We start from the raw sequence: 18,461 nt of genomic DNA, 5'->3' as shown, positions 1-18,461 counted from the left end.
TTAGCTTAATTATCCTGAAAATAATGCAAAATTATTTTCTTTTTTCTTTTTGTGGTAAAATGTACCCTGGGCACCTCTTTGTGCTCCGCCATATTCATCTGATTAATCCAATGTTATAAAACTGGCATTGATATGTTATACTGCAAGACAAAAGTTGTACTGTTTTTAATTTGACATAGAATCTAAAAAATGCAGCAAAACACTGTAACAGACAGAGGCTCCTCTAGTGCATGTGTACATAGACCAGTGATTGTAAAATATTGTAGAACGAATTAATGAAGACTGTGAAGAACGAACCAGAGTCTGTTTAGTCCAAGATAGAGCACTTGTATTGAAATGAATGGGAGAAAATTGAACAACCAATATAGCGGATGTAGAAAAGCAAGTCCCGCATTAAAGGTAAAAGAGCCAATCACCTTTTAGATCGTGACATTGTCTGTCAGTTAACTCGAGTATGTGCCTGTGCATTAGCTGGACCAGCCTGAAATATACAGGTTTTTCCCCCCTTGATCTAAACTAAAGAGTCATGATTTATGAGACCATTGTTGTCAGATTTTAATGCTGATTTGAAATCTGGTACCTGATTTTGTTTTGGAGATTTCGGTCTTTCCCCATTCATTTAAATAGGAGCTGTACTACACCACTTGTATCCATATTGCCTGGGAGGGTTCCCAAGATGACCACAGAGTGGACTGACTTGCGTCTTGTAAGAACGGCCCATAAATATATAGTCTTTCAAATCAACAGCCTGACCTTATAGATAGGCGGTGATTTCTTTTTAATATGTGAGAAATTTTTTGTGGAGATTTTGATCATGTTTTTGTGATAATTTGTGTTTTGAACATGCACTTGTGGGTGAGTCAGCACAGTGTGTTAGCATGTCAGTGGGTTAGCATTTTCCTGTGGCCTTTTGGGAGGAGCATGTAAGGTCATCAGGAACAATAATTTCACCATGCAGCTCCCAGGCCCAGTTGTGTGCAAGTGTGGTGAAAGGCAGAGCCAATTGGCTTTTATCTCATTCTCACTACAGCTGAGAATCTAATGACAGGATTCATCAGCATTGCTCACATAGCTGACCTATTACCACTGCTCATACTGATCCGATTCTATTCTGGCCGATTTGGCATCTCAACACCTTGTCTGGTTTTCAAATTATTCATATTATCCCCCTCCACCCCATCCCCCCGACAGGCCTCATCAAGTCCATTCACTCAGGGCCTTTAATAATAGCTCAGAAAACAGCTCAACTCTGACCACTTGAATTGTAAGCTGATAAAATACCGCATATCTGAACTGTGAACAACTTGAACTGTGACCTAATTTGCGAAGAGAATAATGCATTTTCTTGTGTAATCAGTTAGCGACATTCATTATATAATGGATAAATTATGCAGAATTTGCCTGTGTTATACTTGAGTGTCAGTACAATTTATGTCTCTCCTCTATATTTTTGCTTTTCCAACTGTCAGATTGTCTCAAATGTCTCACAGTTTTTAATTTTGTTCACCTACGCCTCACCCAACCTTTGACTCCTCTCCCATCTATAAAAGGCCACTCCCATCCATAACCTTGATGAAGTCATGCAGAAAGATCAGCCAGAGGAACCAAAGAAACGCCCCAAAAAAGACAGAAAGGGCAAAAAGAACAAAAATAAGAGGGATAAGTCGTCTAAGAAAGGGGGCAAAAAAGAATCCCGGAAGAAGAAAAAGGAGGCAGAAGCTCTAGAACAAGGTTTTCTTGAGGTGTCTTCTAAGCTTCCGGAGTATTTGGCCCAAGAACCTCAACGTGGAACTTCACCAGCTACAGCAGAGCAGCCAGCACCCCCTACAACAGAGAAGCCCAAATTACCTGTAGAAACTCCTGCGATATTTGTTGACAAGATGGACTCCATACCTGACATGCCTACTCATGAACCTGATGCTTATCAGGAGGATCCCACTTTACTGCCCACTGCGGTTCCTGAGTCAAATCTTAACGACCATACTGCATCGCCCCCTGCACTTCCTGACTACCCAAAGATGGAGGTGGAGGTAGATCATAGCATTCCAGTGTGGTTGCCCATACATCCTCCTGCCTCCCCATTGTTCTCCTCACCAATCACTGACTCATTTTAACCACCGAAATCTTCTCTTCCCAGTCATCCATTGTACTAACCAGCCTGTGCCATTCTAACATCCCCAGTAATGTTAGTGCACTGAAACATAGTGAAACTGAGTCACCATGGTCACAAAGGAATTGTTAATATTGTAGTAGTAGTTGTTAGATATAATAAATGCATATGGATATATATCTAATTTCAATAGTGAAACTGCCCTGCTGAAAAAAGTTAGTTGGAAACCAGGTCGGTTGGTCTAGTTGGTCTCCCAACCTAGTCAAGCTGGTCTTCAACTGTTCTAGCTGGTCTTCAACTGGTCTAGCTGGTCTTAAACCCTTAAGCCAGCAAACCAGACGAGCCTGACCAGGCTGGGAGACCAGCCAAGACCAGCAAACCCAGCTAAGATCAGTTTGATTTGTGTCACAAGTTGAGTATGAGATACTATTTATATCATTTTCTTGTTTTAGCATAGAGCTAGTGTTCCACCAAACCTTAGATTGCAGTTTTATCTGTTTACTTGGCATGCATTATTGATTAAAAGTTGTGCTCCAAGACACAATGATGAATACGGCTAACCCAAGATGAGTCTTATTCTAGCATCAATCCATTTTCATGCATCTTTTTGATGCATTTACCAATGACAGGTCTGATAGATGTTGTTTTTACCTTTATGAATCATATTGTTTTTGCTGAGGTCAACTTCAGATGCCAATATCATTTTGCCAAGTTTGCTCACCCTTCCCTTCATGCTGTCATGGCTGCCACCAGAATAAATGGCTTCTGTGCTGAAATCACCCTTTGTTAATTAATCTCCTAAATAGGTACTACCCCTCACTCACCATCTTAGCAAGCCATCATCTAATTTATGACTTGAAGGCAGCTTTGTAACCAGAATGATTCTATAACCCATGCCTGTGAACTCATTATGCTAACATTTGTTGTACTCAGCAGTGACCTGGAGATCTGGAGCACAGTTAGGCCAAAAACATACTCTACGCAAGTACATGTACGCTTCTAATGTAGCTACGCAAGCTTAGATTTGTTCGTTGTTGCATTTCAAAATATGACAGACTTAAAAATGTATCTGTTTCTCACCCACAACTATCATATCCCTTCTGAAGATATCAGTTTAACCACTGGAGTTTTATGGATTACTTTTCAGCTGCGTTCATGCGCATTTAGGAGTTTAAAAATTCTGATAACCATTCACTTGCATTGAATGGACCTACAGAGCTGAAATATTCTTCTTAAATCTTTGTTTGTGTTCTGCAGAAGAAAGAAAGTCATACATATCTGGGATGGCATGAGGTTGAGTAAATGATGAGAGAATTTTCATTTTTGTGTGATCTATCCCTTTAAGTTAAAGACAATATATTTATAACAACTTACATTAATAATATCACATTCATTTTAATGGCACAGACTTTTTAAGGTAACTATCGAGGTTTGTTACCATCACAGTAAAGTGCTGGCCAAGCACTTGTATCTGCAAATACTTGCTTAAAATACTGTTGGTCTGCATGTTATACATGTATTGTCTTGTAGTATGTACTTTACATGAATTACTGTGAAAATAACAAACCTCAATATTCAAGGGGGCGGTAGATTTCCCTTTAAATGTCTGTGCAGTTGTTATTTTTCAGGTAGCTAGCTATAAAAATGTAGACAGTTTAACTTTCACTAACTTGCTCAGCAAGGTTCACTTTAAACTGTTGCTCCGCGATGGCAGTAGAAGACGACAGTTTACGCTAATACCTGCTATAGCGCCCCCTAGCGGCAATGTTGAGAATTGAACGCATCTCAATAACAAATTAAATCCAGATTGTGTGGCTAGAAGCATTTGAGTTTTCATAATTACGTACAATATGTGTGGGCCTTAGTGTTTCTAAGGTTCAGATGCCAAACTAGAGGAGAATAGAAGTCTGTGCCCAGGATCTCCATGGTTGCAGTTTCCATGACCGTGCTATATCTGACTTTGCTGTGCTGTTGTGCAGGAGGAGAGGCCGATTAAAACACCAGAGGTCGAGGAGTTTAGTGAAGACCTTTATAGCAATCAGCAAGATGAACTTTTGGTCTCCACAGTGACGGTTGGCCCCAATATCACAGAGTACGAGGTATGGTCACTGGTTTATGCCTGAGCTCAGATTATAAACAGTGGGACTGTTTCTGAGGTGATAACCCTGACTATGCTGTTGATGTGTTTTGTGCATTTATAGCTCACTGAGTATTATGACTTTAAAAATGGCTCGGACAGCTTTGAGCAGGTGTATGAAGAGTATGAGGTTTATGAGGACCGCTTTGACAAAGCAGAGAGGGAGAAAGCAGGCACGTGGAATGGAGAGGTATACTTTTTGCTCTGTGTCTAACTACAATCAATTGACTTAAAATACACGCAATTAAGGAGTAAAAAACATGTCCAAGGAACACTTCAATGTGGAAAAAAGGTGAAAATAGCTGTTTCATACTAGAAACTCATACATTAATTTAAAAACACAAAAATTCGGGCTTTTTTCATAAATTCACAGTATGTTTACCTCTTCAGACACTGCTACACCACTGATTCTATCCCAAACAATTGTGACAGGGAGCTTAATGTTTTACCTGTTCTTTCTCTTTCAGGGCAGCAGATTTGAGAAAGGGCAAAAGGGAGAGCCAGCTGTCCTTGAACCAGTGAGTGCTGAAGAGTACAATTAAACTTATGCAGACACTGATGCATTTTGGCTATTGCTAATGCTCCTTTATGTATTTTATATTAATCAGGGCACATTTTTTGACGGACCTCCTGGCCCACCAGGACCACCAGTAAGTCTTAATGCTGTAAAGATTTGACAATACCTGGCACCAAAAAGTTGCAACTCTTGGTAACAGACTTAAAGATGCTGTTAGCTGTTTAAGTTGTTTTGCTAACTTCCGCAATTGTTCATTTGTTAAATTACACGGCCTCTGTCCAAAACCCATCCTGCAAAGACATGTCAAATCTCAAATGTGCAAAATGTTTCACAGGCTGAAAGCGTGTCTGATTAAACAAACAAACAAACAAACAAACAAACAAAAAAAAAAAAACATATATATATACACACACTACCGGTCAAAAGTTTTGAAACACTTGACTGCAATGTTTCTCATGATCTTAAAATCTTTTGATCTGAAGGCGTATGCTTAAATGTTTGAAATTAGTTTTATAGACAAAAATATAATTGTGCCACCATATTAATTTATTTCATTATACATTTAAAATGTAATAAAAATAAAAAATAAAACATTTTTGAAATTTATAACTTGGACCAAATAATAAAGAAAAGCAGCCAATAAGTGCCCAACATAGATGGGAACTCCTTCAATACTGTTTAAAAAGCATCCCAGGGTGATACCTCGAGAAGTTGGTTGAGAAAATGTCAAGAGTACATGTCTGCAAATTCTAGGCAAAGGGTGACTACTTTGAAGATGCTAAAATATAACACAGTTTTGATTTATTTTGGATTTTGTCACAACATAATTCCCATAGTTCCATTTATGTTATTCCATAGTTTTGTTGACTTTACTATTATTCTAAAATGTGAGAAAAAAAATTATAATAAAGAATAATAAGTGTTTCAAAACTTTTGACCGGTAGTGTGTGTGTGTGTGTGTGTGTGTGTGTGTGTGTGTGTATATATATATATATATATATATATATATAATTTGGGCTGCACCTTCAAAATGTAAAAACAAAAAGATTGAATGTATATACTGTATACAGTATATATATATATATATATATATATATATATATATATATATATATATATATATATATATATATATATATATATATATATATAGTCATACATACAGCTGTGCTCAAAAGTTTGCATACCCTTGGAGAATTGGTAATGTATGTACCATTTTTAAAGAAAACATGAGTGAGCAGGCAAAACACATTTCTTTTATTTCTTATGGGATTCATATTCAACTGTAGGTTGTAACAGAATGTTACTATCATAAAACAAAACATGGCAACAAAGAAAAAAATGAAATGACCCCTGTTCAAAAGTCTGCATACCCTTAATTCTTAATACTGTGTTTTACCCCCTTTAGCATCAATGACAGTGTGCAGTCTTTTGTAATAGTTGTCTATGAGGCCCCAAATTCTTGCAGGTGGTATAGCTGCCCATTCGTCTTGGCAAAATGCCTCCAGGTCATACAAAGTCTTTGGTCATCTTGCATGAACCGCATGTTTGAGATCTCCCCAGAGTGGCTCGATGATATTAAGGTCAGGAGACTGTGATGGCCACTCCAGAACCTTCACCTTTTTCTGCTGTAACCACTGGAGGGTCAACTTGGCCTTGTGCTTAGGGTCATTGTCATGCTGGAAAGTCCAAGAGCGTCCCATGCGCAGCTTTCGTGCAGAAGAATGCAAATTGTCTGCCAGTATTTTCTGATAACATGCTGCATTCATCTTACCATCAATTTTCACAAGATTCCCTGTGCCTTTAGAGCTCACACACTCCCAAAACATCAGTGAGCCACCAACATGCTTCACAGTGGGGATGGTATTCTTTTCACTATAGGCCTTGTTGACCCCTCTCCAAACATAGCGCTTATGGTTGTGACCATAAAGCTCTATTTTGGCCTCATCACTCCAAATTACAGTGTACCAGAAGCTGTGAGGCGTGTCAAGGTGTTGTCGGGCATATTGTAACCTGGCTTTTTTGTGGCATTGGCTTCTTTCAGGCAACTCGACCATGCAGCTCATTTTTGTTCAAGTATCGTCGTATTGTGCTCCTTGAAACAACCACAACGTCCTTTTCCAGAGCAGCCTGTATTTCTCATGAGGTTACCTGTGGGTTTTTCTTTGTATCCTGAATAATTCTTCTGGCAGTTGTGGCTGAAATCTTTCTTGGTCTACCTGACCTTGGCCTTGTATCAAGAGATCCCCGAATTTTCCACTTCGTAATAAGTGATTGAACAGTACTGATTGGCATTTTCAAGGCTTTAGATATCTTTTTATATCCTTTTCCATCTTTATATATTTCCATTACCTTGTTACGCAGGTCTTTTGACAGTTCTTTTCTGCTCCTCAGGGCTCAGTATCTAGCCTGCTCAGTGCATCCACGTGAGAGCTAACAAACTCATTGACTATTTATACACAGACACTAATTGCAATTTAAAAAGCCACAGGTGTGGGAAATTAACCTTTAATTGCCATTTAAACCTGTGTGTGTCACCTTGTGTGTCTGTAACAAGGCCAAACATTCAAGGGTATGTAAACTTTTGATCAGGGCCATTTGGGTGATTTCTGTTACCATTATTATTTAAAAAGGAGCCAAACAACTACGTGATAATAAATGGCTTCATATGATCACTATCCTTAAATAAAAGACAGTTTTTTTGCATGATCAGTCATATTTTCAAAAGCAATGCAAAAATTTCACAATTTCTGCCAGGGTATGCAAAATTTTGAGCACAACTATATATATATAGATGTGATGGAGATGCAAATGAAAGTTTATGAATGCTGGGAGTGTTTATTATTTTCTATTTTATATATATATACTTATGTACAGTACATTTGGATATGTTTATTGTTAACAGTAAGTGATGTCTGGCAAAATTATTCCTTGACCAAACATACCAAATAAATACATAACACACAATCATTTTAATTGGTTTATTAATAATTTAATCAGATTTGAATGTGTGTGTGTGTTTATTTCTCAGGGTCTTCCAGGAATTGCTGGCATCACAGGTCCCCCAGGACCCAGTGGAGACCCAGGTGATAGGGTGAGTGTTCCCATTCTCACATGACCCATGTGACCCAGCATGAACCTCGAGTGTAGGACAAACAGGACAAATCCACAGAGACATACTGAACTCATGTACAAATGCAACAAACATAAAATATGACTCATATGAGCAGCTCTAAGGGACCCCCGACCTCTACTGAGACCTTAAGCATCAGGAAGCCATGACTCATCTCACAGTTTGACCTAATTTGCTCTGGACAGTGTGTCTGTTCCTGTAGGGTGACTCACTCCTTATACACGTTCCCTTAGTAGGGTGAGACAGACTGCTGTAAAAAGTCTGAATTAATAATTTACCTTTGACAGTGAGGATAAAGATAGATTATTATTTTGTTTCTGTTCAGTTTAACGCCTCTGGCGGGTTTTGCATTAACTTCTCATCTGTGTCAGCTTCACAAAAGAGTTGAGTTTTAGTAAAACATCAAGCTAGTTTGAGAAAGCACATCCACTTGAGATATAAGTCCTTCTTGGCCTTGTATGTCTAAAGAGAAAACATATTCAAGCCGGAGGTTTTATCTTTATTTTTGAAGACTGAAGAGCTTTTCAGAGAGGACTGGTGACTAACATATTTGATTAGCTGAGCTTTAAAATATTTTACACAGCACAGTACACTTTAAAATGGGCAATGCATTAAAATATTATTAGGTGTTATAGTGCATTCAGGAAGCAAGCTGATTGTTACACTGCAAAAAATAACTTTCTATCAGTATTTTTGACTTGTTTTCCTATAAAAATATTTAATCATCCTTCAAATAAGATACATTTGCTGAGAGGCAAAATTTATTAAGATATTAAAGGGATAGTTCACCCTAAAATGAAAATGCTCTCATCATTTACTCTCCCTCATGCCATTCCAGATCTGTATGATATTCTTTCTTCTTCTAAACACAAATGAAGATTTTTAGAAGAATATTTCATCTCTGTAGGTCCATACATATATTTAACCACTGGAGTTGTATGGATTACATTTATGTTTCCTTTATGTGATTTTTGGAGCTTGAAAGGTCTGGTCACCATTCACTTTTATTGAAAGGACCTTCAGAGCTGAAATATTCTTCTAAAAATCTTAGTTTCAGCAGAAGAAATAAAGTCATATACATCTGGGATAGCGTGAGGGTGAATAAATGATGAGAGAATTTTCATTTTTGGACATTTTCCCTCTCATAAAATTAATCTTATTTTAAGGATGTTTAGATAATACAGGTAAAAAATACTGATTAAGAAAATGTTTTTTCCCAGTGTAGGCAATAGCCAGAGAATGACATACTTGATGGGAATGACGAGAGTTGCTGTAGTTGTTTTGTATAATACGTTTTACTGACACAGTGCATGAATACCCATTTAGAAATACTCTAATAGTAAATTGTTTAACAATTGTTTGTTATCCCACAAGGGACCAGAGGGACGTCCAGGCCTCCCTGGTGCTGATGGGATACCTGGTCCTCCAGGCACTTTGTTGATGTTACCCGTAAGATGACAATTGCTGCAGAAACACATTTAAACCACTTGCACACTCATTATTGAGACTTGTTTGCCAGAGGAAAATTATTTAAATTTTACATTACAAAACATGGGGCCTTGGTGACAATGAAACATTTTGGCCACATGGTGGAGCTGTGATATTATCAGACTTAATGACATGCAGTATATCTCTATTAATTTGTGTACTAAACATTTTAAAAGCTCCCTGTAATGGATAGATAATTTAAAGAATATTTAATGAGAAATCTCTCTTTCACTCTCAGTTCCATTATGGAGGAGACTCTCAGAAGGGACCTGTGGTATCTGCTCAAGAGGCACAGGCTCAAGCCATCTTACAACAGACCAAAGTAAGACCTAAACTATCTCTGACACTTGAATGTAACTGACCTACATCTGTGCCCTTTATTCATTCAGCAGTGCTGTATAATCATTGAGGTTTGCTAAGGCAAACATCACTAATACTATTGCTCATACAGTACTTAAGAGATTTAAGCAGCTTGATTTGTAACTTGTCCCACACCGTTTGTCCTACAGACATTAATGATGCCTGAATCGTCCAACTTGTTGAGGAGAGCTGTTCTATTAGTTTTCTAAGTGATCAAACAGATGATAAAAAAGGCAACAAATTCCACAGATTTACATTGAAAAAGTGACCAAGCTATATCAAGGCACCAGAGTGTTAACCTGGGGTGGGATCTTTTGACTTGGGCCACCAAAAATGTTCGCACAATTGCTCTTGATGTGTAAATCCACTGTTGTTGTTTCCACATTCATCTCCTGTTGTTTACTGGCAATTACATCTTTTAGCGCTTCTTCATGACAGCAACTGTTCAAATGTGAGTGTTGCCATCTTGTGGACCCACTAATTATTGCAAACAATTCCAGGCGCATACACGTGAAAATGACGACATTTGAGCCACGTGTCCTGTACACGCACGCTCGGCGTTTGCATCTGACTGAAGTATACTTTGGGCTTTAGAAACCAAATAGCAACATCCCTGGCAACCACCAACAACACCTTAGAATTGTCACAGCGGATTTTGCATCAGCAAGCACCACTTACATTTTCTTCAGAACATGTGAAACAGTACTATATTATTATTGCATTGGCTGTCAGTAAGTTTTTGTTCTTGTCATCTTGGACTTACACTGACACCTAGTGGCCTGAATGCAGCATCATTCAAATGCAATAGTTTTCAGTTACAGATGCCAATGTAAAAATTCACAGTAAGCCGTTATTAATTTAATCAATGAGTGAAAGTGTCAAATAACAGGATGGTTACTGAGATTAAGCAAGTAGTATTCAGCTGGGCATGTGATTCTAAAATGGCAGCCCCCATGAGCAGACCCTCTCCATGTAGAATAAATCAGCTTTTTATTAGGATACTGATGTGACTGGAGTGTGAGTGGTCATGATTTTATACATATGTTTCAAAATTACAATTCATTTCTTAAGAAGTACAGCTTTTTTAATGAGGAAAAAATTACTGAATGCACCTTTAAGTCAGGTTTGATTATGGATGCAATTTTTAGACTTTTTGGATAATAATAAAGTACAAATGCACATTCAGGATGAGGAGGAATCTGAAAGTTTTTGTTGTCTGTCTTTTTTTCTTTGCTTCTAGCTATCACTGAAGGGCCCTCCAGGTCCATTAGGTCTCACAGGGAGGCCAGGCCCAATGGTAAGGAATCTTTTTCATTTAATTTAATTTCAGACTTTTTACTTTTTTCAACACAACCTATGTGCTCTGCTTCAAATTCAGAATTTTTGGGATTGTTGGCTTCAGTAAACAGTCTCTTTCTATAAAACAATAAACATTGTATGTTTGTTTCCAGGGTCTTCCTGGTCCAAGTGGACTAAAAGGAGACAGTGGAGAGAGTGGGCATCTGGTGAAGATATTTCCTTTTATATTTCCTTTTTACTGTACATTCAGCAACCTTTAGAAACCCTCTCAGCCAGTGTGCAGTGGACTCACCATCTCTATCACCATCTTAATCCTCTCTTTTAAGGGTCCACATGGGTTGCCAGGTCCTCCAGGTCTTAATGGAAAACCAGGGAAGAGGGTAAGATTGAACATCAAAACCTTTTTACAACCAGTGGCACATTCTGAATTTTCTTTGATCCCCAATTTTCGCTGTATCTTAACCAGATATAATGCGATTCCAGATTGCAGCGACAAGCAATCTGTCTGTCGCTAAACTGCTGTTTAACACGGCAGAATCACAGACAATTTGAACATATTTGATGTTTAATGAACTGTTATGAGAAGCTGGATTTTGGACCAACGAGATTTCACAGTTGGTGGGGCAACACAGGACGCCGCCGCAGAAATTAAAAACCAAGTGTTTGACAAAATGTCGTAACGCTTGTCGCTGGTCACACCCGCCGCTGGTTAGAATAACAATTCTGATTACTGTAACATGGAAGACATACAGCATTCACAGATGTCACTGTGAATGCTGACTGTACAATTTCTAGTAGTTTATGAAAAATAGCTATAAAGCTTGTCAGAAATGATATTCATTTAGCCAGGCATTTGAGACGACAGTCAGCGGTTTATTATAAGACTGAGCATTACAACCCTATTTTTGAACGGTGTAAAGACAATCAGTAGTATTGTATATCAGAGGTCTAGTGTGATCCATTTATCTTAAATAAATCGCCATGAATATAAAATGAACTGGGTAATATGTAAACAGGCTCTGTATCGATGTGCTGTGAAGTTTTCTGTTCATGAATATTGCATAAGTAGTGCACAGCCATGCATTTAATATGATGTTAGAGTGGTGTTCTATGTTTGACCTTGCAGGGCCGGTCAGGGGCAGATGGAGGTCGAGGGGCTCCTGGAGAGACAGGAGCAAAGGTGAGTCACCATATAGTCCCATTAAGATAGACAAACTAATAAGGAATGTGACCGTATTTGACCATATGCATCAGCTGCTTCAGCAGCAGTATTACTATTGCTCATACTTAGGGTTAGAGATTTGTAAAAATATTTAAAGGGATAGTTCACTCAAAAATCATTTACTCACCCTCATGCCATCCCAGATGTGTATGACTTTCTTTCTTCTGCAGAACACAAATAAAGAAGAATTTTTAGAAGAATATTTCAGCTCTGTAGGTCCATACAATGCAAGTGAATGGTGACCAGAACTTTGAAGCTCGAAAATTCACATATAGGCAGCATAAAAGTAATCCATACAACTCCAGTGGTTAAATCCATGTCTTCAGAAGCGATATGATGAAAGAAACAGGAGAGAAACAGAACAATATTTAAGTAATTTAAGTGTTACGTTTTTTTATTATAAATCAACACTTTCACACTTTTTTGTAGTAAAAAAGGATTGAAATATTGAGCTGTTTCTCATCCAAAGTGATTGCATCGCTCCTGAAGACATATATTAAACCACTGGAGTCTCATAAAAAACCTACTACAGTACAAGGATAGTTCACCCAAAAATTACAATTCTGTCATCATTTACTCACCCAGGTTGTTCCATATAGCACCTGTATGACGTTCTTTCTTCCGAGAAGCACAAAAGGGAGATTTTTGACAGAATCTGACCTTTTTCCAAACAGTGAAAGTGAATGGTGATCGAGGCTGTCAGCCTCGAACATTCTTCCTAATGTGTTTCACGAAAGAAAGAAAGTCATATGGGTTTGGAACAACATGAGAGTGAACAAATGATGACAGAATTTTCATTTTTGGGTGAACTATGCCTTTAAATGGGAACATGCAGAATTTAATCCTAATAGTTTCAGTCATTAAAGGAGTGGTTTTCTGTTGCGGGTCGTGTTGTATTGTGTACACTGACAATAGTGAGCTTTCAGTCCTGTCCAGCTGTGGGACCCGTCAGTAAGTAAATCATGCAGAGTTATTTAGCACAACAGGAGTGTGTTTGATGAGGAAGCACGAGGTCCTCCTGTGTCTCTCCAAATCCCAGAACCGGATGCGGGCTGAGACTCAGAGCAGATGGGAAGGTTCCTCTGAGGTGGCCTGTCAAACTCTGCCACATGCCACACACACCTCTGCCCCATAGTCGCTGCTTGCATCTGTGTGTTCGAAGCAAAGCAAATGACTTTGAGGAAGGTCCTTAGTTAAGTTTAGTTAATGAAGTGGACTGGGAGAGCGTGTGTTTGAAAAGGGTGTTTTGTCGATCTTAGATCATGGATCTCTGTCTCTTTTGCAGGGTGACAGGGGCTTTGATGGACTACCTGGTCTTCCAGGGAACAAAGGACACAGAGTGAGTAGAGAACACAGACCTGCTTAATCAAATCACACAGTCTGTTTACTGCGCAGTTGGTAGTGCCTCATTTAGATGTGTATAAACGCTCTGCTTTGACTTTAATAGGCTCTCTGATCTAATTTAGACTTTACATTGTGTGCTGTGTCTCATATGTAATTCTCATCTGAACATTTCTCAGGGAGACAGAGGAAAACCGGGACCCAATGGTCCAGCTGGAGAGACCGGTGACAAGGTAATTCAGACCCTGCTGAAAAAAACCAGAATAAATAGTCACCAGCAAATCTTGTACAGTATACAAGCTCTAAACCAGCACTTACCAGCATGGAACAGCATGGAAATTCACACTGGTCTAAGTTAGTCTTTTCAGCAGGGGATTCTTCTTTTCTTTTTTGTTCTTTGGAGCTTGGTGCAACTCCCTAAATTAATCTTTTATCAGATTACTATTAATCTGTTTAATGATCCCCTGCACTGCCCCAGGTGTGTACTCACGAATCGCATGCAAGAGACAAGCTGCACACTGAGTGGGATGTTCAAATTATGCAGAGTTGAAAATGTATGCAGCAGCGATTCACATTGATCACAGCTTTCGAGAATGAGAGCGAATGGGAATATTTTTGCATATATATCTCTTCTGACATCCTGCCTTACGGACTAAAGACTGACTCTCGGATAATAAACCTACCTGCCTTGTTGCCTAGTTAGTGAATTGGACAATTTCTACCGATTTGTAAGGAACCATAACGTCATCTCTAATGATCTAGAGCAAATTCAAGTGATTCAATATTTAATGACTACAATGCTTATTTCTCAGTAAAAAACTGAATCACACGTTGGGAAAATTGGACTGTTTTCACAGACTTTAATGATGCTTTTCCGGCTTGTTTTGCAGCGTAAATCAAGCAAAGTTTTTTAAATTTTGTAATGATTTAATATATATTTATAACATAACTTTTGTGTTACATTACTCTGGCATTAATAAAATAAAAAGTCAACAGCTGCGACGTGTTTTCAATTACAGCTGATGGAGTGAGAAGAAAAATAAATAAATATATATTAATTATTAATCATTTTGGTTACACTTTACCATAAGGTTTAATTCGTTAACATTAGTTAATGCATTAGGTATTGTGAACTCACAATGCAAAATATATTTTTTACAGCATTTATTTATCTTTATTAACGTTAGTTAATACAAATACAATTGTTCATTGTTAATTCATGTTAGTTCATAGTGCATTAACTAATGTTTACAAATTCAACTTTTGATTTAAAAAATGTATTACTACATGTTGAAATGAACATTAACCGAGATTAATAAATGCTGTAAATGTATTGTTCATTGTTAGTTAATGTTAACTAATTGTTGTTAACAAATGGGACCTTATTGTAAAGTGTTACCATAAAATTATTTTTATTTATATATATATATATATATATATATATATATATATATATATATATATATAATTTTGCATTCTTCTGACTCCCTCAGCAACTGTGTTGACAATTTGTGTTTATTTGTTTTTGGTTTATTTTTGCATTAATGCCAGGGTAATAATGTTACACTTTTGGAAAGTCGTGTAATTTTTTTTAGGCTGCAAAAATAATATTCACTGCTATTGAAATGTACCCCACTTTAATTTACTTCTGCATTCCAAAACCCATAAATATGAAAAGGGCTAATTAAAAATTGACATTTATGAGTTAATTTACTTTCAACTACTCTGTCAGACGCCATTTTATTCTTTCCAGCAACCGCTGAACCACATGAAGGCATCTGAGTATACATGATGTTACACAAACTTTTGATTCAGATGTGCCTTGGTGCCTTTCTACCTTTGTATACTGCCTGTGAAGGCAGCAATTTTAAGGTTTCGAACACAACTGGTGCAAGTTCTGGAATGCTGATTGATGTTTTCTATTCCAGGGTTCGGATGGACCTGTTGGACCAAGAGGACAAGCAGGAGAATCTGTGAGTGACACGACCCAACACAGACAGACAGACATGCATATACACACATTCAGATCATTGACACCCCAGGGGCAGCCCTGTGTCCCTGCTTGGCACAGCCTGATTAACGGTGGTTCAATCTCCATTTAAGTCTCGGCAGGTGAGTTGTGATCCATTGGGGCCCGGGCAGTTTAAATGGATCACCCAGAGCAGTGAGGGACTTAGCACAGAGTGAGCGCTTTTACAGAGCGTTGCCTGCAGAGCTCGGAGAGGAGAGAGAGAGAGATAAATGTGGGGATGGAGATAGATGAGCTGGGAGATTGGTGAAGGAAAGAGATGAAATCCTGGCCTGCATGATTATGTTTCCATATCAATCACTTCCCTGGAGATCACAGATGTGGCTCTGGAACAGGTGGCTTGGCCGGCGTACAAAGACCAAGGCTGACAAAAACAAAACACACATGGCAACCGTGCAAACACACACACACACACACACACACACATACTAGAGCAGTGGTTCTCAACTGGTGAGTTGTGACCCAAACAAAAGGATGTAGGGTAGGGATTAAACAATGGTAAATGCAAGTAATTAAGTAACTAACCATATATTCTTGCATAGTTACAGTAGGATAGCAAAATAAATAAGCTCATAATTTTTTTAAAGGGAGGAGAAAACGCTTCTTATACTGTATCTTTTGTTGTTACTGTCAAAGGCTGTGTTTCCAGTCTACAGTATTTTGGTACAAATTAATTTGTCATTTGATAGAAGCTTTTAATTAATATTAGGCATTAATAATGGGTTCACGGTTAAAATGCACCTCTACTGTTGTTTTTGCTCTTAAAATGTTTTACATTTTCCAATTCAGCCTATGTTGTGTTAATAATATTGTATATTATTAGACCTATGCTGTACATGGTTATATTAATACATTTCAATGTTTGATTTTAAGGACAAATTTTGTTTACTATAATAAACAATTATGGTACTGGGGTGAGTCGCTACTTGAAAATTTGGGTCGTGAAGGAAAATCTGTTGAAAAGTGGATGTATATACACCTATTTACATCAGGGCACACTAATACAGGTGTATAGATGTACACAAACACCCTTGTACATATACCAACACCAACAAATGTCCATAACTCTCATAACACCTGTAGTGTACCACCTGTATACTGCTATTCGACCATTAACAAACTTAACCTTGATTAGGTTAATGGGAGTTTATGATTTGTTTGTGATTGTTTTTCTTTACAGGGGCCAAGAGGACTTGTGGGGCCAAAAGGGCCACCTGGTCCACCTGGGCAGCAGGTAAGACAATTGCCCATCAATCACATTTATGTAATGGGTAGTTTGCATGCACACCATGCACAAAGGTGCCATGCTATTATTGACAGTTTTGACTTTGTCTAACTGAACCTTTTGTTTTGCTTCTAGGGAATTCGAGGCGTGGATGGTGTTCAAGGGGCAAAAGGCAACTTGGTGGGTCGACTATGAGATTTTCCATCCACATATTACACAATGTCTGCAGACAAATATATTCCAAAAAGAGCATGGGGGTTTAGTGAGATCATTTAAAACAACATGTCAGACGTTGCCAGATATAACCACTGAGAAATAATCCATTGAGTGTCTGTAGCACTGGCAGACAGGGTAACAAAACTCTTAAGAACTATGGAATTACCCTAAGCAAATTGAGTCTGTATCTATTCAACTGACATGGTGTGTTCAATTATAATAATAATAATAATAATAATAATAATACGTTTATTTAATATAGTATCTTTCTACAAACTCAGTGTCGCTTTACAAGTAGCAAAAAACAAAACAAAAAAACAAAAACTGGAGAACAGATCAATTATGAGTCAGAATGACATAGGGCAAAGAGATATGTTTTGAGGTGGGTTTTGAAATCATGTATGGTGTTGAGGTCACAGAGGGATTGTGAGGTAGAGTTTCATAATGTTGGAGTAGCAGTAGTGCTAAAAGCCCTGCCACCCAGTGATGTTAGCTTGTAACGTGGGATGAGTAGTAAACTGGAGTCAGAAGACCTGAGTGAGAGAGATGGTGTGTATGGATGAATAAGATCTGTGAATTAAGGAGGGGAAAGACCATGTAGAACTTTAAATGTTGTGAGGAGTAATTTATACTGAATGTGGTAAGAGACAGGTAGCCAGTGCAGTCTTCGTAAAATGGGGGTGATGTGAGATTATTTCTTGGAATAAGTGAGAACCTGAGCTGCTGAATTCTGAATGTATTGCAGTTTATTGATTATTTTAATGGGGAGACCAGAAAAGAGGGTGTTACAGTAGTCGATTCGTGAAGTGATGAAAGCGTGAACAAGAGTCTTTGCATCTTTTATATTGAGAATGGGGCATAGTCTGGCAATATTACGGAGGTGAAAGAAAGCAGCTTTTGTGAGAGAAGAGATGTGAGGGAGGAAGGAAAGTGAAGAATCAAAAATAATGCAGAGGTTTCTGACTGAAGAGGAGGGTCTGACCAGGACACCATCAATATCAACAGACTGACCAGAGTAGTGAGATGTAAGATTTGTGGGACCAACTAAAAATACATCAGTTTTGTCAGTGTTAAGTTTGAGAAAATTATTGGTCATCCAGGTATTGATGTCATTGATACATGCAAATAAGGAGCTTGTGGGTAAGGGGGCAGTGGGTTTTGAACTGATATACATGTAAAGCTGTGTGTCATCAGCATAACAGTGAAAGTTGAGTTCGTGCCGGCGGATGATGTGACCCAGAAGAAGCCCCAGAGGAAGCATATAAGGGATGAAGAGCAGTGGACCAAGAACAGAACCCTGAGGGACTCCTTGAGAAACAGGAGCTGTAGTAGATTTTGACTTACGAAGATGTAGTGTTGACGGTCAGAGAGATAAGAATTGAAC

General features: G+C 38.2%; 1 protein-coding gene across 2 annotated transcripts in view; it reads left to right on the top strand.

The window, feature by feature from the left end:
• LOC127452087 (collagen alpha-1(XI) chain-like) overlaps positions 1-18,461 on the top strand; it is a 91,398-nt gene that overhangs the window by 36,955 nt on the left and 35,982 nt on the right. Inside the window, exons 6-22 of one of the 2 annotated variants that reach the window (XM_051717265.1) lie at positions 1,551-2,030; positions 4,090-4,209; positions 4,312-4,437; positions 4,715-4,765; positions 4,856-4,897; positions 7,796-7,858; positions 9,272-9,346; positions 9,624-9,707; positions 10,986-11,042; positions 11,197-11,250; positions 11,371-11,424; positions 12,171-12,224; positions 13,552-13,605; positions 13,787-13,840; positions 15,536-15,580; positions 16,817-16,870; positions 16,997-17,041. In XM_051717265.1, the coding sequence (XP_051573225.1) occupies positions 1,551-2,030; positions 4,090-4,209; positions 4,312-4,437; positions 4,715-4,765; positions 4,856-4,897; positions 7,796-7,858; positions 9,272-9,346; positions 9,624-9,707; positions 10,986-11,042; positions 11,197-11,250; positions 11,371-11,424; positions 12,171-12,224; positions 13,552-13,605; positions 13,787-13,840; positions 15,536-15,580; positions 16,817-16,870; positions 16,997-17,041 (1,512 nt within the window). The remainder of the gene's footprint in view (positions 1-1,550; positions 2,031-4,089; positions 4,210-4,311; positions 4,438-4,714; positions 4,766-4,855; positions 4,898-7,795; positions 7,859-9,271; positions 9,347-9,623; positions 9,708-10,985; positions 11,043-11,196; positions 11,251-11,370; positions 11,425-12,170; positions 12,225-13,551; positions 13,606-13,786; positions 13,841-15,535; positions 15,581-16,816; positions 16,871-16,996; positions 17,042-18,461) is intronic. The other variant, XM_051717266.1, reaches the window with a different exon arrangement.

Source organism: Myxocyprinus asiaticus, chromosome 14 (genome assembly GCF_019703515.2).
Source record: "Myxocyprinus asiaticus isolate MX2 ecotype Aquarium Trade chromosome 14, UBuf_Myxa_2, whole genome shotgun sequence".
NCBI classification, from domain to species: Eukaryota; Metazoa; Chordata; class Actinopteri; order Cypriniformes; family Catostomidae; genus Myxocyprinus; species Myxocyprinus asiaticus.
Note: the sequence above shows the minus strand (reverse complement) of the source record. Positions and strands in the feature narration are given on the sequence as shown.